The 20,403-nt window shown below is 38.9% G+C and overlaps 1 protein-coding gene across 1 annotated transcript in view; it reads left to right on the forward strand.

Moving 5' to 3' along the window:
• The window catches only part of LOC117300367, a 41,740-nt gene extending 21,337 nt beyond the window's left edge, over positions 1 to 20,403 (forward strand). The window contains exons 16-33 of the mRNA XM_033784145.1: positions 326 to 466; positions 1,507 to 1,677; positions 2,321 to 2,479; positions 3,389 to 3,670; positions 4,317 to 4,669; positions 5,218 to 5,384; positions 6,155 to 6,234; positions 6,859 to 7,050; positions 8,946 to 9,079; positions 11,498 to 11,582; positions 12,372 to 12,569; positions 12,814 to 12,951; positions 14,219 to 14,352; positions 15,107 to 15,230; positions 16,242 to 16,387; positions 17,101 to 17,221; positions 18,693 to 18,934; positions 19,989 to 20,403. Of these exons, the coding sequence (XP_033640036.1) occupies positions 326 to 466; positions 1,507 to 1,677; positions 2,321 to 2,479; positions 3,389 to 3,670; positions 4,317 to 4,669; positions 5,218 to 5,384; positions 6,155 to 6,234; positions 6,859 to 7,050; positions 8,946 to 9,079; positions 11,498 to 11,582; positions 12,372 to 12,569; positions 12,814 to 12,951; positions 14,219 to 14,352; positions 15,107 to 15,230; positions 16,242 to 16,387; positions 17,101 to 17,221; positions 18,693 to 18,934; positions 19,989 to 20,151 (3,030 nt within the window). The 3' untranslated portion in view covers positions 20,152 to 20,403. The remainder of the gene's footprint in view (positions 1 to 325; positions 467 to 1,506; positions 1,678 to 2,320; positions 2,480 to 3,388; positions 3,671 to 4,316; positions 4,670 to 5,217; positions 5,385 to 6,154; positions 6,235 to 6,858; positions 7,051 to 8,945; positions 9,080 to 11,497; positions 11,583 to 12,371; positions 12,570 to 12,813; positions 12,952 to 14,218; positions 14,353 to 15,106; positions 15,231 to 16,241; positions 16,388 to 17,100; positions 17,222 to 18,692; positions 18,935 to 19,988) is intronic.

Here is a 20,403-nt window from a genome sequence, read left to right on the forward strand (position 1 = left end):
TCTGTGAATAAACCGAATGTTAGAGTAATAATAATAGTAACGATCACGGAGGTCAATGGGTCTGATCATCTGTTGTGAGTTAAACCGGATGTGGGCTTTTGTATTCTGTCCACACACAGTGTTAAAAGATAAACCCAAAACGGTCTAAAGCTGAACCCCCCAGCTCGACAGTCTAATTTTCACAGGTTGAACCCCATTCGGTCAAACTTTTCTGCCGTTCAGACACACAGAGTTAAACTCGGTCGGTTGAACCATGACTTACACTGACTTATGTACTGTGTCTGAACGACCTCATAATGAATAAACTTTAAATCTACTCTTCTAGGTTCTGATCAAGAAGGCCTTCCGTGAGTTGAACCGGATTTGCTTGGATCGTGGAGTGTTCTTCACGTATGTTGACCTGCGTTGGGGTATAACTGAATCACAGACGTGTGATGGGGAAACAATCTCAATATGCCTGCGTGAGGTAAGGACAATCGCTGCTGCTATTCTGTCAATTGTGATTGTCATCCTGCCTTAAAGGCAGTGGACACTATTGGTAATTACTCAAATTAATTATTAGCATAAAACTTTAACTTGGTACAAGTAATGGGGAGAGGTTGATAGTATAAAACATTGTGAGAAACGGCTCACTCTGAAGTGCCATAGTTTTCGAGAAAGAAGTAATTTTCCACGAATTTGATTTTGAGACCTCAGATTTAGAATTTGAGGTCTCGAAATCAACCATCTAAACGCATAAAACTTTGTGTGACAAAGGTGTTTTTTCTTTCATTATGTCTCGAAACTTCGACGACCAATTGAGCTCAAATTTTCACAGGTTGGTTATTTTATGCATATGTTGAGATACACAAAGTGAGAAGACTGGTCTTTGACAATCATCAATAGTGTCCACTGTCTTTAATCTTCGACAGTCTTGATATCAGTTGTTAGTGTTTGTGGTAGAAAAATAAACAATTTAAATTTTGCATTTTTAATAGTAAAAAAGGTAAAGGAAAGGCGCAGGACTCAAAACTTAAAATTTGGACAGATGGTTTAGGATTTATGGCATAATAATGTTGGACTTTTTAAATTTGTGTGGTGAAATTCCCTTTTCTATTGATAACAATTGATGAAGTTGCTCGTTACACAGAAAGATGGGAATATTTTCCCTTGATTCAAACCTAGCGCTTGTTATCAATGATTTTAAGTTGAGGGACATAGAAAGCTATTTTGTAAGATGGCTGTTTATCAAGTCTATAAATAACTGTATACAGATGGCTGTTTGATAGTTAAGTGAACTTGTAATTTTTTATTTTCTGAGTTATAATTTAGTATTGGTTTTCGTAATGAAGCTATTGTCTTTTGCTTTTAAATTTTTAATGTTTCTGTTGTATATTATTTTCCTGTGCTTTTATATTTTTATTGTAAATCTGTGTTACAATTCAGCCTGCCGGCAGCGACAAGCAGATGTTTTTCATAAACCAGTAATAATAATAATTAAGGACACATATTCTCCTTTACCTTCAGATTGAGAAATGCCGACCATACTTCATCTGTCTTATGGGTGACCGCTACGGCTGGAGTCAAACTGAGAAGAAACCGGATGAGCTACTCAATAAGAGTTTCAACTATGCAGTGGAGAAATTCGACAGCTTGAAGTGGGTTGATCAATATCGCTATGAAACCAGCGTTACTAAGGTACGTCATAAGAAAGGAATAAAAGAGTGGCAACGATCTCTTAACCATTCATTTAAAACCTTGCAGGGTCCTGGCCGTGCGATAAGGGCCTTTATCGCACAGCCAAGACCCTGCAAGGTTTTAAACAGCCGTTTAAGAACGAGTCACTACTCTTTCATTTCCTTTCACAAATGCCATTTTGAAGGCGTAATAAAGTAGGAAACTCTGTACAAAAACTTATTTGTTTTCCGACGTCGAGCTCAGTACATGTGGTGCATTTTCATAAGGTCTTTTTTGGGATATGCATTTGTGCATGTAATGCATCCTCGTATCTATGGGCTAAAATGGAGGGGGGGAGAACGATCACCCCTGGGAACTAAGTTGTGAGCTAACCCACACAAATGTATCTGAAAACAACCAGTTATAAACAGCTTCAGCTGGTCATTATCAGCCGCCGTTTAAACAACCCCGTGTGACACGATCTCCACCAACAGGAATAGCGAAACTGTCTGGGGGTATTTATGGATATTCATTTAATGCCATCCTATTTTCAAGAATTGGCTTTTTCAAGAAGTGGCTTATTATTGCTTGGGGGCAATCACAAGTATGAAAGTTAGAATTTATATTCATTAAATCTTTATTTTTTATTCCCTCCTGTGATTAGCTTGAGATCCTGCATGGTGCTTTGAATGAAGAGGAAAAGGCTTGTCAGGGTCGTAAATTCTTCTACCTCCGTGAACCGCGCATCAATAGAGAAGATCTCCCACCTTCTGATAATGAGCCTGAGAATAAAGGAGAAGAGGGTGCATCCAAGGAAGCAAAAGTAAGTCGTCCTGGTGGAGGCCTCTTAGAAGATGAGGAAATCATTATTCAGTGTGTGTTTAGTCAAGAGGGGAATACCAAAGATAAAGAAAAAATAAGACTTAAACAAGATTTGGCTCTAACTAAAGTGAGTAGAATTTATTTTTATGCATATGAAGAGGTCTCATTCAAGGAAGAAAAAGTAAGTCGTCCTTGTGTAGACATCATACAGTAAATGAAGATGAGAATATAATTATTTAGATGAGAGCAGAATCCTAAGGAAAACAAATTAATTTGGCTCTAACTGAAATCAGTAGAACTGATTTTTGATGTCAATAACAAGCTCAAACAGTGGCTTTATTGGATCAAGAATAGCATGTCATTGGCTGATAGTTCTGTTTCTCATCTCATGGTGGATCAGACTCAAGTTCTGATTGCTGAATCATCAGAGTGTGGTTTGATTCCTGGTCATGACACTTGAGCAAGGCAGTTAACCATAAATGCTTTTTTGAATGCTGGTGAATAAATATTTATATAAATATATATAAATCCCTCAGTGTTAATTGAAGCTGCTCTGGTTTGTATACGCCTCTCTTAATATTTATGCATGACGTCGCAGTTCTAACCTGAAACGAGGCCATAGGCTCAGCCACTGCAAGTGGCTGGTACTGGTGGTGGCGTGACGTGCGCCTATGGCCTCATTATGGCATCATGCATGAATATTAATAGAGGTGTATGCTCCCCAGAGAGTTGAGAAAGATTCAGGAATGGTCTGATTAGTTTGTGCGATGAACAGGGATAATGTTGTAAAGCACCTTAATTTAGCTATGAGGATACAGTGTATGTGCGCTATACAACAACAACAACGGTTGCCATTGTTTCAAGGGTGATTTGGTATAATCATTCTGTCTTAAATGTTCTGCTCTTGAAGGAACAACCCAGCAAACCAGGTTTTCTACGTCTATTGGCTGCCATGGCAAACAGTAAAGCCAAACAGGACAACAAGAAGGAAGAGGGCGGCAAGAAAGAAGAGGGCGGCAAGAAAGAAGAGAACAGCAAGAAAGAAGAGGCCGGCAAGAAAGAAGAAAAGAAGAAAGGCGAGACTCAGTGGCATTTTGATAAGCAGATATCCTTGAAAGATTACGTCCAATCGTCCGCTGTGAATCTACGACGCTTTGAAACGGCCGAAGAAGTTTGTGAACTCATTAAGAAGGTCAGTATTTCTTGCCTCTAAGATCCCAGAAATATTTGCTCAAAATTTTCAGCGATATTTCAAAAAAGCAACCACCCTTAGAAATTAAATTCACACATGTTAGTTTTTTATTGTATACATCTACATTGTATTAAAACAATCAACCGGTTCAATAAACCACAGGTATACTTTGCCTTAAAGAGAATTTGGTAAAAAGAACATTACAGAATTGGTTCTTCCTAACAAAACAGTTGCTGGCAGTGTAAGCACTTTATGTAATCCACCACATTTCTGAAATCAATCGGCCATCTGGGTCACGAGAAAATAGTGAAAAAAATGATAATGCATTTTGTATGGCATTGATTAAAAAAAATATGAATAAAACACTCACTGAGCGATAAACTTCAAACGGGAAATTATTTTTATTTATTTCTCACCAAATATGACATTTCAGACAGAAATATTTCAATGGAAGTTTTCTACTATCATCATCATTAGACCATGTATTTTTTGTGTAAATCTGTGATCTTAGATGGGTTTTTTTCTTACCAATTCTGTAATGATCCTTAAAAAAGAGCGCAGTTTTATTTCGTTTGAGTTTCTGATGTACTCATAAATGTAACAACATCTCTAATTCTAATCATCGTATTATTTCCCCAACTGTCAGGACCTCATTTGGTGCTTCGATGAAGACTTCCCACCTGGCACAGAGCTCACTGCCCTACAGCGTGAGCATGAAGCTCACTTAGCCTTCGCCGACCCAAGGCGTAGAATTTACATCGGTGGCACGGCCTACATCAAGCAGATCAATGAGTTCTTAGAAAGTACTGGCCAGGAGGACAAAGGGGAGGAGTCCGGTAACATGCCCTTGGTGATTCTGGGAGAATCCGGCTCAGGGAAATCTGCGTTGGTCGCCAATTGGAGTCAGGGATACCAGGAGAAGAACCCGAACATATTTCTGTTCATTCATTTTATCGGGAGTTCATCCGAGAGCGCGTCTCATCTGAATCTGCTTAGACGGTAGGTTCACAATGTCGTAGCTGGGTCTGAGGGAATAAATATTCAAGGAATGACACGAGTTGGGTTTCTTGAAGGGCACAGTCGTACAAGTCTCTGTGAGATTGAATGGCTTCTGACTGGCACACCCAAACATAGATAATAACAAATATCAAGGTGAATAACTAATGTGTTGTGAATAAGAAGTGTCTAAGACGCTTCCTTAAAATAGTGATAAGGCCTGTTTATAGTCGGTCTCGCGATGGTAATCTTGATGCGGAATCTTAAAAAACACAGTTTATAGTCATCACTGAGGCCTATAAACTGTGTTTTTTATGATCGCAGCGTCAAGATTTCCATCACACATCCATTCGCGCGATTGCGCGTCCGACTATAAACCGGTCTTAAGACTATGATGCTACTCATGATGGGAATGGTGGTCCAAAGTTTTGGGCTAATGAGAAAGACCTATCGCCGAGGGATATGGTCAAAAGATAGTTTGTCCTTCGATACCAGATATACACAGAGTGAGTAGATTACCCAGTGATGTATTTTTCTTATTGTACATGTAGGTTGTATGAAGAGATGAAACAGTTCTTTGGCTTTGATATGGCCGTGCCCTCATCCCAGCGGAATCTGGTCTTGGAGCTATCCACGTGGCTTCAGATGGCGGCAAACCAGGCTAAAGTGGTCTTAGTCCTAGATGCCCTTAACCAGCTGGACAGCGGCTCAGGCTTAGGTACGTCATGAACTCTCTGTTTAAATTCTAGAGCAATGCTCAAACTCGAAGCAAAACTGATGATGATTTTGTTTAAATTAACTAATACTCTCGAAGATGATCGTTAAGCAAATTAGAAACAATTTTTGAAGCATGTTGACACTTGTGTCCTTAAGCAAGGCACTTAACCATAATTGCTTCATTCTTGGATGGGACATAAAGCTGTTGGTTTGTTGTGTTGAATTCTTCTTTTTTTGTCTTCATCATATTATTATTAATATTAATAATAACTCATAAATACCCCAGAACGTTTTGCTAAATGGTGGAGAGCATGTCACGTGGGGGTGTTTAAACAGCTGATAAATAAAGACATATAGCTTGAGCTGTTTAAGACCGCCTGGCCTTGCATGTTGGGCATACAAGCTAATTTACGCCAGTTTACTTGCGCGGAACATAATTTATTGCCATTAGTACCAGCGCAAAATCTATTTGTACATGTGAGCAAACACAACCCAATGCACATTTTTTTTAAAGTTTGCTAACAGATTGTCTTTAATTGCAATTTTTTTTTCTCATTTTTTATAAAAGGACATTTATGAATGGGAATAGAAGAGTAGAGTAGTGACTCTTTCTTAAACTGCCGTTTTAATTCTTGCAGGTTCATGACGGTGGGATAAAGGCCCTTACCTTCGGCTCGCGGCCTTTATCTCATGGCCATGTCCCTGCAAAGTTTACTCGTCGTCACTCTTTCATCACTTTTTTCCTGTAAAACTTTTTTGAATTGTTCTCAGGTGATGAACAAGATTTGAAGTGGATTCCAAAGCGTTTACCCAAAAATGTGTTTATGGTTCTCTCGACACTTCCGGGAAGGGTGAGTCTGGAATTATAAATTATGTATCATAGCAAACTTTCTTCACATCCATACTTCCAATAAATATCATATACAAAAACACCTAAAGAGTTTTCTTCAGGTTTCTAGCACTGGTTCTTTTCACCAGCTTACATTGAAAAAAAAACTTTGGTTGCCTGAGGAACTGAGCTCTATCTACTTGAAATTGGCAAGAGCCCAATGCCAGAAGCCAAAAGATAGATTTTGTACATCATTGTTATGCCCTGGTCATGTGTATACACAGTACCTTCCCGAGTTCTGTGAGCAAAACCCACAGGCAAATCACTCAGGTGGGATTCAAACCCATGACCTTTGCATTGCTAGAGCAGATGTCATACCACTAAACCGTCCAGCTAAACCTGTGTCTAGAGGCAGTTTGAATCCTACACAAAGACGTACTTCCTAATAATTTTGTATTCTCTGTATCTTTTTTATTTGACTAAGAATGTGTACATACACTGTAAGCAAGAGTTAGATTTGTCAGAACTTCAGTATTTGGAGCTCTTTAATCTTTGGCTTATATACATCTGTGTAAGGGTGGAGCAAAAATAATTGTAGTCCTAATTTCTTTGGCTCTCCGTACTTTATCTTTTTTATTTGACGAAGGCGATGGAAGCAGTGACACTGGCTGGTTGGCCGACATTCCAAGTTCATCCTCTAGACATGAATGAGAAGGCTGAGATTGTGACAGGATACATGGATCTATATGGCAAGACGCTGAACGATGAGCAACGAGCATTGATTATTAATGCTAAGCAAACCAATAATCCATTGTATCTCAAAGCTCTTCTTGATGAGGTAGGGTTTGATACATCTTGTGTTATTGATTATGGGAATAAAAGGCTAGCGACGAGTAAAACAGGGTCGGTGCCGTGTGATAAAGGCCCGAGCTGAAGGCGATGGCCTTTATCACACAGCAACGACCCTGCAATGTTTTAAACGGCCATTAAAGAACGAGTCGCTACTCTTTTATTCCCATTCATAAATGCCTTTTTGGTTAAAAGGCGTAATAAAGTAAGAAACTTCCGACGTGCTTGAGCTCTGTATGTACATGTACAACGTCCGTGTGTTGCGTTGTTATGACTGAGACGCCTATTTCCGACAGTTTCCGGTTCCATTCGTGCGCGTATAGTCTTGGTGCAACACGTTCTCATTTTTCTTTCACACACAGCACGGCCAACTCACCGACAGTGCCCGCATCGCCCGTAACAAGAAAAGTCTTGCACCAAGACTAGCGCGGAGTATCCGCTCACAACCGGTTATAAACACTGGTCATTATCAAAAGTTTAAACACCCCCACGTGACGCACTCTCCACAACAATAGGAATAGCGAAACTGTCTGAGGTATTTATAAATATAGATTTATTGTTAACTGATTATCAGTCATTATCTTAAAGACACTGTACACTTTTGGTAATTTTCAAAGACCAGTCTTCTCACTTGGTGTATCTCAACATATGCAAAAACAACAAACCTGTGAAAATTTTAACTCAAGTGATTGTCGAAGCTGCGAGATAACAATGGAAGAAAAAACACCCTTCTCACTCGAAGTTGTGTGCTTTCAGATGCTTGATTTCGGGACCTCAAAATCTAATTCTGAGGTCTCAAAATCAAATTTAAACATTTTAGTGGAAAATACTTCTTCCTCGAAAGCTACGTTACTTCAGAGGGAGCCGTTTCTCGCAATGTTTCAATATCAACAGCTATCTATTGCTTGTTTCCAAGTTAGTTTTTAGCAAGTTAGCTTGTTACCAAGTTAGTTTTTATGCTAACAATTAGTTTTTATGCTTACAATTATTTTGAGTAATTACCAATAGTGTCCTTTGCCTTTAAAGTATATTGTTTAGGGCAGTAATTGGCTTTGTGATTTGTTAAAGATAGGGTCAAAGATTGCTGCAAAGAATGTGCAATAAAAGTCACATGTGAAAGTTTCAGCTGAATAGCACTCCACCTCACCCCTGGGCGAGACCACTATTCAAGATGAAAGTGTCCAACACCACCCTACCCAAAGGCTGCTTTGGGATTAACACCACATTCATTAATACCTCAGACAGTTTCGCTAAATGTTCCTATTGGTGGAGAGGGCGTCACGTGGATGTGTATAAATCATTGTTTATGACCAGTAAAAAGTGTTGAAACATGGCTGTGACACGCGAGCTTGCACCTGTGCTTATAAGACAGTTTCTTCATTCCTATTGGTCGAGAGCAACGGCTGAAACAGTTGTGCCACATCGCGTGATACGTGCGACGCGCACAGCATTCCCTTATAAGGACTTGTTAACCGAGGGCCTTACCATTTCACTGCTGGAGGGGTGTTGTGTTGAAAGAAATCATTGAACAATTATAACTTTTGCATTTATTTTACTTTTTGACCGAAAAGGTATTTATGAATGGGAATCAAAGTGTGTTGAATCGGTTTTCAACTAGTTGTTTAAACCCGCCGAGGCCTGGTTCTTGATAATTTACCTCGACTTCGTCTCGGTAAAATTATCAAGAACCAGGCCTCGTTGGGATTTAACCACTAGTTGAAAACCTCTTCACCACACATTGATTCCCTTATTTCTATATGCTTGAACTTTGAAGCATATCAAAACAGTGCTTTAGTGTATGCAAATGTAAAGCGCATTGAAATGTTATAGTGAAATGTGCTATACAAGAACTAGTAATTATTATTACTATTCTTTTGCCTCCAGGTTCGTATCTATGGAAGTTTCTTCCAGTTGACCACAGCTATCAAGCAGTACCTAGCAGCAGACAGTCCAGGGGAACTCTTTGTCAAGATCCTGGAACGATTTGAGGATGATTTCGAGCAGGGACTTGTGGACAGGTTGGTGTGATAGTTATAACCATTCAGTAAGCCAGACATGGCAGTAGAATTTACGACACAAGACACTAATGGTTTTTGTCAAAGACCAGTCTTCTCACTTTGTGCATCTCAACATATGCATAAAATAACAAACTTGTGAAAATTTGGGCTCAATCGGTTGTCGAAGTTGCGAGATAATACTGAAAGAAAAAACACCCTTGTCGCACAAAGTTGTGTACATTTAGATGCTTGATTTCGAGACCTCAAATTCTTAATCTGAGGTCTCGAAATCAAATTCGTGGAAAATTACTTCTTTCTTGAAAACTACGTTACTTCAGAGGGAGCCGTTTCTCAATATGTTTTATACTATCAACCTCTCCCCATTACTCATTACCAAGGTTTTATGCCAACAATTATTTTGAGTCATTACCAATAGTGTCCACTGCCTTTAAAGATTGTACTCATCAGGCTTTGTACTTTCTAGTCAGGGCAATTTTTCAAGGGGTAGCAAGGCAATGACCAAGTGCCTGAAGGACTCCAATGCCCTCTGTGACGTGATTGTTGTAAATGTGGTCCCGTTGTGAAGAGGAAGGAACAATATTTCATTGATATGATATGATCAGATACCTACATTAAATATAGGTGATTGAAACAATAATATTCATTGATATGTGCCATGATATGATCAGATACCTAAATGTAGGTGATTGAAACAATAATATTTCATTGATATGTGCCATGATATGATCAGATACCTACATTAAATATAGGTGATTGAAACAATAATATTTCATTGATATGTGCCATGATATGATCAGATACCTAAATATAGGTGATTGAAACAATAATATTTCATTGATATGTGCCATGATATGATCAGATACCTAAATATAAGTGATTGAAACAATAATATTTCATTGATATAATAATAATAATAATAATAATAATAATAATGAAAACTTATAAAGCGCACAAATCCACAGAAGTGCTCATGGCGCTAAAATACAAACAATAGCATTAATTAATATACAATAACAACAACACAAATTAAAATGTAAACCCAAGTTGAGAGAAATCTAGAACATGTGGTATAGAATACAATAATACAAATGCAATATTTAAGAAAAAACATCCTAAAAGGTAACAAAAATAACAATAATTAAACCATTGAATCAAATGCCTGTTTTCAGTTGTTTTTTAAATTGGGTCAAAGAAACGGATGATTTTACTAGTGCAGGCAGTTTGTTCCATAGACGAGGGGCAGCATGTGAAAAAGATCGGTCTCCCCATGTGCCATGATATGATCAGATACCTAAACATAGGTGATTGAAACAATAATATTTCATTGATATGTGCCATGATATGATCAGATACCTTAATATAGGTGATTGAAACAATAATATTTCATTGATATGTGCCATGATATATGATCAGATACCTAAATATAGGTGATTGAAACAATAATATTTCATTGATATGTGCCATGATATGATCAGATACCTAAATATAGGTGATTGAAACAATAATATTTCATTGATATGTGCCATGATATGATCAGATACCTTAATATAGGTGATTGAAACAATAATATTTCATTGATATGTGCCATGATATGATCAGATACCTAAATATAGGTGATTGAAAGCAATTTTCGAAACTCTTTTTGAAGGGTGTATTTCTGACAACCACTGCAACTGGCTGCATCAAAGAACTCTTCTCTGACCACTTTGAATTATTATTATATCATTATATATTTCTGGTAGTGAAACCCTTAGGACGCCTCACAAATAAACTTAATCACTGGAGCTCGCAAGCCTGAAGAAACATAAAAGGTTTTTTTTTTATGTGAACCAGAACCACAGGGGATAATACCTACTCTTCTACAATGTTTTGGGTTCTTTTATGGAACTACCAATTCTTGTACATGGGACCTACAGCTTAAAGGCAGTGGACACTATTGAAAATTGCTCAAAATAATTATCATCATAAAACTTTACTTGGTAACGAGTAATGGGGAGAGGTTGAAGTAATTTTCCACGAATTTGATTTCGAGACCTTAAGATTGGAACTTGAGGTCTCAAAATCAAGCATCAGAAAGCACACAACTTCGTGTGCCAAGGGTGTTTTTTTTCTTTCATTATTATCTCACAAATTCGAGCTCAAATTTTCACAGGTTTGTTATTTTATGCATATGTTGAGATACACCAACTGTGAAGACTAGTCTTTGACAATTACCAAACGTGTCCACTGTCTTTAATGACCCAGCTGCAGGACAGAACAATTATGGTAAAGGATATCGAACCCAGAACCGGGACCCACACTCTGCTGATCAGAAACACCAGATCATGAGTCCGCCACCCTCAATTAGCAGCCCGGCCACGACACCCCAAAATTAAAGTCACATTCAAGTCAGTACCCTATTTCCATTCCTTTTTTTAGACCTGGTCTTGTCCGGGATGCGACCGTGGCCCTATGGTGTTCTCGTCGAGGAATGAGTGAGCAAGAACTGCTTCAGTTCCTGAAGGTTCGTAGCACAATAAGGACTTTTTGTAACGTTTTAGTTTTTTGTTGTTGTAAATTTAAATGCCCAAATACATCTTGTTTTAGCATGGCAACTTCCTGATAAATAATATTAAAAAGGGGCTAATATTATAGCGTTGAAAGAAATTGTGCCAATTTATGTTCAATAAACAACTCGAAATCAAAACCCTTTTTTCTCTGTTCGTTCTCCCTCATCTCTTTTTTTTTTCTTCAACTTTCACAACTTTTTAAGAATGGGCTTTTAACAGTATCAAAGCATAGATTGTGCTTTTTTCAAATGTGACCAAATATAAGAAATTACCTAGGTCGATAAACAACTCATTTTGATTGATTCGAATCACATAATTTGTTATGTCTTTTTAGATGTCAGTTTAGTTACTTGGAACCTCAGCGTCAGGAGTGTCACTTTGTGACAGACATGTCGCATTAAAATTCTCCATTATTAATAATGTTATTTGTAGGGGCATGTTTATTTTCTCACTTATTTCTCTGTACTTGTTTATTTGTTGTTACCAGTATGTACTTTGTATGGTCTCATTTGCTCAACCTTCCCAGTTTACATCCCACCCCATTCCTTCCAGCCTTATCTTGACTTGAGTATTTGTAGGGACATAGTTATTTTGTCGCTTGTTTCCTTTTGCTTGTTTTCTTTTTGCTTGTTTATGTATTGCTATTATTATTACGTATCTTGTTGTACAAACTTGTTTCGTGCACTTTTATTTGTTTACTGATTCTTGGTGAAATAAATGAAAGTAATCAAATGCTACTTTAGATTCCTAGCAGAGTATGGTCTCCGTTCTACTTGTCTCTGGAGGAGAATCTTGTCAACCGGAACGGGATCCTCAACTTCTTCCACGATCACCTGCGCCAGGCCGTTGAGCGTAAATACCTGTCCACACCTGAGCTCAAGAGAGAGGGTTTCTTAGCCCTGGCCAACTGGTTCAACACCCAGGATATTGACAACAGATATGTAAGTGTTCATAATGTTCCTAGTTTTTTATTGGTCAGGTATTTTTTATTTTTGTTTATGAGAGATTGCCTAACATCGCCAAACGGCTACTTCAAAGTTGAGGGCTATACTTAACTTATATGTGCTGTCAACCCAAATCAACCACCATCAGGGGCACCAGGGGCAAGTTGCCACCTTCATTTTATATTTGAAATATTATCAAGACATTTTTGTGTGGTTTTCATTGGCTTTTGTTTTCTTTCAGGTGGATGAGGTACCTTACTGTCTCGCTAGAGCCAAGGAGTTTGAGCGTCTTCGAGCAACCATACTCAATACGGCTGTCTTTGAGCGCCTCATGGGTACTGAAGATGGCAAGTTTCAGCTCAACAAATCTTGGCAGCTGGTAAGTTTTCTCAGGAACTTGGGTATAATTTGTTTTTATCCTCACACCAATGTTTATTAAGCACTGTATACTCAGTATTTTCTTGAGTTCTGTGAAAAAAAATCACAGGCAAATTACTCCGGTGGAATTCGAACCCACAACCGATGCTTTGCTTGAGCAGATGTCTTATCACTAGACCACCAGCCTAGCCTTTTGGCTGAGTTATAGCTCATGCTAACTCAGTGGTCTAGTGTTAAGACATTTGCTCTAGCAATGCAAAGGTCGTGCGTTCAAATCCAACCTGAATCAGATCTGCTTGTGGGTTTAAAACTTGGGGAAAGTACAGAGTTTACAGTTCTTAATACAGAGAGGTGGCAATGGTAAAAGCAAATTGTTTTCTTTATCCCTGATAAAAAAGTAAAATCTATTTACAAAACTTGGGCGCTAAAATTTTTTGAACAGCAAAAGTTGTTTGCTAGGAAACACCTGACAGGCTGCACTGTATAGTATAAAGCCTTTGCCATCTAAAGGACTAGAGTCAGTAGGCAGTAAAGTGTTTTTGTGAAGTGTCATTGGCACGGTTTGTGGTCATACATGTTGTTTATACCCTGCTGTTACATAGCAGTTTGTTTTTACTTCTTCCATTTGAAGTTAAAGAAATAAATATATTAAAACTTCCCTCAAAAAAGATTTGGCGGTTTAGATCCCCAGGCAGCGCCTGAAACCCAAGCCCCTTGACCTTGATTTATGTGAAAGGGAATGCATCACACGAAGCAGGCCACTAAGAGCACATTCAAGTGTGCACCATGGTTAGCGAAAGGTTGACTATTTTGATTTGAACCCGTACTGGTCCACCATTTGGTTGACTACTGTGGTCGACCATATGGAACCAGCCTCAGGACCATGGTTCCTAACGTGGTTCGGATAGCGGTTCCATGGTAGCATGGGAAACCCTTTGACAATTTAGCAAAAAGGTGGAAGACAATGGTGTTGAATACTGATGGTTGAGTAGACTACCAAACGAGCCGTTCGAGTGAGTGCATCACTCTGCGTGTACGTTGCTGGTCAATAGTCAACCAAACTTGCTCACTCAACTGTGCTCTAAGCTACCAGTCCAGACAGTTGTAGGACTGTCATCATGCTCAGGAGATTTCAAGGAACCCTTGAAGAACTGCAAAAAGTCACTGACGAAGCTGACAAAGTGGCTCAGAGAACCTTATTTCAAATTGATTGTCGATGTGAACTGTAGAAGTTATCAGTGATGTCTTGTTGCTCTTTTCACTTACAGCTTGGTGGTTACGCAGAGGTTGAGAATGCTTATCTTGGAATCTTGTTAAAGTCTGGAGAATCTGGATCTAAAGATAGTTTGATCCGAGGAATGGCTGGATTTTTCACCCAACTTGGTCTTCTCAAGGGTGCAAGGTCAGTATAATAATAATAATAATAATAATAATAATAATAATAATAATAATGAACCGTTCTTTTAAAGCGCATTACACACGGAGTCCCAATGCGCTGTACATAGTAAGAAAAGAAAAACAAAACAAACAAAACTAGTTGGAGTATAACAAGTGAGTTTTGAAGAGGGGTTTAAATTGATCCAGAGTTTGAGCGACTTTGATGTTGCGGGGGAGTTTGTTCCAAAGAGTATTAGGCCCAACATCTGAGGTCATACAAGGGGCTTGTGTGAATAACACCAGATATCTGCCTTTAGAACCTGGCAGTTTCCTGCCTTACAAACCTTTGACCTTGCATGCCATTATAAATTGTGTGTACACACACGTGCGTTTCCCCCACTCCTTTGAACTGTTACTGTCAACATTTTTAGTCAGGGGCCAAGATTCATAAAGCTGTTGAGCAAAGAATACTGCTCGACAAATTTCTTTGCTAAGAAAAAAATTGAGAGGACACCAGCCACAACATTGCAAACTTAATGTAATTTTGGCAGGTAACCTGTTTCTGCTTAGCACTGTGCTTAGCATGTTTTGTGCTTACCAGGCTTTATGAAATTGGGCCCTGGTAGTTGCAGCTATTTGTTTATCCTATTAAACTACTGGTATTCGGTTTGCGAGACCAGCACTTGTCTTTAATAGATATGTTGAATTCAAATCGGGGGCAAAGAATATTTATTTGATTTTACTCTTACGCAGTATGTGTGTTGTTCCATCCTTCATAGGTTTCTGAATCAGCGTCTTTTGTCTGAGCTGGAGGCTCGGTACCAAGAGAGTCATTCCACCATTGTTTACCATCACACCAAGTACAGTTACAAGACCAGCTGTAATCACCCCGATGTTATAGAGGTAAGGTTAACTCTCAGCGGAAAACTACCTTGTTTGGAAGAATTAACTATAATAAATAGAACTTGTGGATACAACGATGTATAGATCTATGCACACGATGTCATTTGAGTAGGGCGCCCTCACTTAGAGGTCAAAAGAAGGTTGATCCATGGCCAATCCCGTGCGCTGCGCGTACTGTTCATTGCTATTGTGTACGTCATCGTTTTAGCTTTAAGATGGTGGCTTGATGATGTCAATGCATAAGGTCTATTAAATCGCATTTGTTGGAGTGTTGGCTCTGAAAAGAGCTGGTGTGGTCTGAACGTTTTGAAAAGTATTCGCTGCTCGCCTTCAATTTAGATTTGGTTTTGAGATTTACAGGTGAAAAGAAGGACATGTGATCTGAATGGGCAAGACGTTCAGTACATGTCATAATAGTAATAACTATTCAGACTTAATTTTTGAGAGCTGAGAAAGGAAATAAATGGCCAAGTCACCGGGTATATAATGTTCAAGCGCCATGCGACACTGAGTGACAGATTTGATGGCTATACAAGAAACAACAAATATTTGTTTTATTGTTGGTATAAAACTAAGATTCTTGTAAACAAAAGATCCACATAACGGAAATTGTTGTTCCAACTCTTAAACAGTATAATACGCCTTTTCACACTATCGACCTTCAATCCGTGTCAAAGGGTCCGTGTTGGTTTGGTGAAATTTCAACACGGATACAAACAGCTTCGCTTTCACACTAGCTCTGCGCGATAATGCGCCATATCCGGATCGACACCGTGTTGAAAAGTTGTAGTGTGAAAAGGTCAGTGCACATTATCCGGATCGTATCTGTGTCCAACACAGAGATTTTTTTGTAGTGTGAAAAGGACTTATCTATCTCTATCTCATTCGACCCAAGTTGTCGCTTGCTGCATGCTTGATCGAGTTGGGCTTGCCACATGCGGGAGTCTAAAACAATGACGCATACAAATTGCAGGTAACTGAACAATTTCCCTTCTACCTTTTTGTGGCAAGGTTTTGATCTCCTTGGGTACAGTCTCAGTCAAACTGGGAGAGTTGGAAACGGCTTATAAACACTTCCAGGAAGCTCTACAAAGACAGACCCAAGTCAGAACACCTCATCAGAAGCTTCATATTGTCAAGGCATTGCTAGGAGTGGGGTAAGTTTTCATTTCATTTCATTTAATTTATTTAGTTTTTGAAGCCAATGGCTCTGTTTAGAAAAGTGAACTTTAGGCCAAGTAAAAACTGAAACATGCCTAGCATCCCGCCCGCTTTTTTTTTATGATTTAAAAATCTTTCTTTTTATTTTACTGATTCTTTGTTTGTAAACGGGAAAAAAGGGAAACGGTCTCAGCAAGAAAATCACTTTTGAAAAAATAGTTTTTCTAAAATAATCTGTCAATGTTTTTAAAAAAAAAGGCCCTCTTTCTTGTTTTTTTGTTCAATGTCTTGTCCAACATGTTTCATTTATCTATTGTGTGTTTGAACAGTAGAACAAAATAAAAGAGTGGCGGCCATCTTAATAGTTAAAAAATATAATATAAAGCCCCTCCTAATTGTTTTTAGAAACCTTGGGCGCTAAACTGTTTCTTTTTTTTCTCGGCCTAATAACTGTACAAGCCAGGAACCCGATTAAATGGAGAAAAGACAAGGAAAGAAGTTTCAGTTTAAGGACTTTATAAGGAACGAAAGTAGAGAATGAAAACTCAATTAAAATGCAAGGCTCCGTTCTGAGCTGAGATTCGAACCTGGGTCCACAGAGGTGAAAGGTACTAAAAGAACCCACTAAGCCAACCTGATCCAAACCCATCGACTTTCCTTTTGTTTGTATTATAATCCTGAACAATGATGAGCATCTTATTTCACACAGGTCGGTGTTCATTCTTCAGGGCAATGCCAATGAGGCAATTAAACTCTTAAGACGAGCCGAGGAGGTTGCAACAGACGTACTGGGACCAAAACATCATTATGTTGCTGCCATAAATGGTCAGGTAAGTGCATTGGCGGCGGAACACTTATAAAAGTGGGGGGGGGGGAGCAATTTTTGTTTTCCTACTTTTTTTTTCTTCATTTGCACCAAAAGTATGCACACAGGTTATGCTCACAAATAGAAAATGAAAAGGTAACACTATCAATTTTAATATATAATAAAAAAGAATAAATTTTTTTTATTTTGGGAATGATTTGCTGAGGCACGAATTCCTGATGGCTCAACCTTCGCTTCAGGAGTCAAGACCGTGGACCTTTGGGCTATGAGGGAATGATACAAATAGTGATTAGCAACACCTTATATAACGTGACATACGTTACTAGTCTACTAGTTTCACAAGTGGGGGGGGGGGGTGGCAACGACCCTTCTGGCCACCCCGGTTCTACGTCCAGTGGGTAATTGTTGTTCATCGTTTATGGAGCTAGCACTGAGTGATGGACATTGAATATGCTGTTGCGACCAGGGCACAATTTCATAAAATTCCTTAACCCTTTGCACGCTACCATTCCCTACCCTCACTATTTCCTGCCCGCTGGAATCAGTTTTGCACAATCATTACAATTACAAACGGTTGTACTAAAAAAACTTTTTTTGTGTGAAGGAATTATTTTATTGTAAAATGCAAAATGAGACAAGTGTAGAGTATATTACTGGCAACCCAGTCGTTCAAACAGAATTGATTTTGTATGTAGAATTTAGAATAAACACACTTCTAAAAAAGCATGCCGAAAAGCATACCCAACACCTTGAACTGTTCAACCCTGTTCCCCCTCCTTTGAACAATGCCATCGATGTCATCGTAGGATTTGGCACCGTTGTCACTATGTGTCCGATATCTGGCCCAATGTTTATAGAAATAACCCAACTGAAGCACAATCGTCGCTTTCGTCTCCCAAAGCACCCGCAAACTCTGATTCATAAATATGTCAGACAGTTTCGCTATTCCTATTGGTGGAGAGCCCATCATGTTAGGGTGTTTAAACGGTTGGTAATGACCAGCTGGAGCTGTTTATAACCGATTGTTTTCAGATAGCATTTGTGCGGGTTAGCGCACAACCTTGTTCCAATGGGGTGATTGATCTTGCTGTGCCATTAGCCCATGGATATGCGCACGAATGCATTATATCCGAAAACTGTCTCATAAAAAGGCACCACATGTACAGAGCTCAGACGTCGGAAAACAGATAAGTTTTTATAGAGTTTCCTATCTTATTATGCCTTTTAACCAAAAAGGGAATGGGAATAAAAGAGTTGTGACTCGTTCTTGCATGAACGACCATTTAATACCTTGCAGGGTCGTGGCCATGCGAAATAGGCCGAGCCTTCCACAGAGCCACAACCCTGCCGGTTTTAGACCGCGTTGCTACCCTTTTATTTCCTTATTTTTCCCCTCTGGATGATTGTGGAGTTTACTTGATGTAATGTGGTCTTGTAGTGATGTATACATCATCCCTCTTTACAATCTACCCCAGATCGGTCAGCTGTACTACAGTCAGAGCAAACTGGACGACGCTATGATCCTCCATCTGTGGGATCTGAAGCTGACTCAGAGCGATGTTGGACTGAACCATCCCAGGGTCGCAGCAATCCTAAATAACTGTGGCCTGGTCCTAGATGATATGAACGACGAGAAGGCGGGAGATGTGTTCAAGGCAGTCCTTGGGATCTTGATGGAGGCGTATGGGAAGGATCACGTAGACGTTGCTACTGTCAGGTAAGAACGCTAATCTCATCCTCGGATAATCATTAAACCTTGAAGGGACACGTTGCCTTGGATAGGGCGAGTTGGTCTATAAAAAGCGTTTGTAACTGTTTGTTATGAAATGCATATGATTAGAAAAATGTTATAAAAGCAGAATACAATGATTGACATAAATATGCCTCGAAATTGCACAGTTTTCCTGATAAGTCATGATCCAGTACGGCATGCCATATTTTTTAGTCAAGTTTTTCACTCCATAACAGCTGACCGTGTTATTTCGCCAAGTAGAAGAAAAACCACGCAATTTCGTTGCATGTTTGTGTGGGTCTCTATATTCTACTTTCAAAACATCTTGCATATGATATGCATGTTATAACAAATGGTTTTCAAACGCTTTTCATGGACCAACTGGACCGATCCGAGGCAAAGTGTTCCTTTAATAGGATTTATTTCTTAACTGTTGTGGAGATTAAAAGGGGGAACTATAAGCAAACAAAGTGTGTACTTGTTTCGTGTGCAATTTGCGCAGGTACAATGTACACTTGTACACCTTAATTGTTCTGTGTGAAATACTGGCCTTTTTAGTTGTCCATGTCCAGTACCAAATGGAACCAGCGGAAACAACACTGTTTTATTTAGTTATTATGTTTTTAAAAGAACAACTGTAGAAAGTTTAGATCGTGTTTTATCTTCAAGCATCCTTGCTTCTGATGGGTTGATCCATAGCAATAGAAGAGTGTGATATTTGGGGAGTCAATGTCCTTGCGTGTTGTACGTTGTAGTGTGCACTTTTAGGAGATTTCAAACAGTTAGACTCGGCGAAGGTAGCTGCAGTAGCCACATAAGATGTTGCTGCAAACTGCTTAACATTTAAAAGGACCTAGGGTATAAATGCAAAAAAAGTTAATGGCCTGATTAAATAATGCATCATTTACTTTATACTTACATCAGGAAAATTCACTTCAACTTTCAACAAAGCGCAATATTAACACTCAGCTCATCTCTTTTCAGGTGCATTTTCATTAATTGTGGAAAAACAAAAGTATCTTCTTCTTCTCTTTTCCAGATACAATCTAGGTGCGTATTTCTTTGCCACCAGCATGTACCAGCGAGCCAAGTACCAATTCGACGAGGCCTTGCGCATCTTTGTGTTGTTTCTTGAGCACAATCACCCGAGCATACAAGCAACAAACACAGCCCTGAAGAAGCTGCAGGAATTCCTGCAGTAAATGACCAGGTTCTATCACCTCCATGGTTCTTTTTATGAAACTTTGACTCATTTTAATATGTTGACGACTTCATTGATCTCTGTAAATTGTTGTCACATAAACCCTGGTTCATACTTCCTACGAATGCGAAGCTAATTTTTAGTGAATGACGTCACAAATCTGTCCCCAAGCACAAAAATTGGCTTAGCATGACATTTCTTCCTTGATAAAAACAGGATTACCAACCAAATTTCCATTTGTTGTCTGTCGCTT

The sequence above is a fragment of the Asterias rubens genome, chromosome 1 (assembly GCF_902459465.1).
Source record: "Asterias rubens chromosome 1, eAstRub1.3, whole genome shotgun sequence".
NCBI classification, from domain to species: domain Eukaryota; kingdom Metazoa; phylum Echinodermata; class Asteroidea; order Forcipulatida; family Asteriidae; genus Asterias; species Asterias rubens.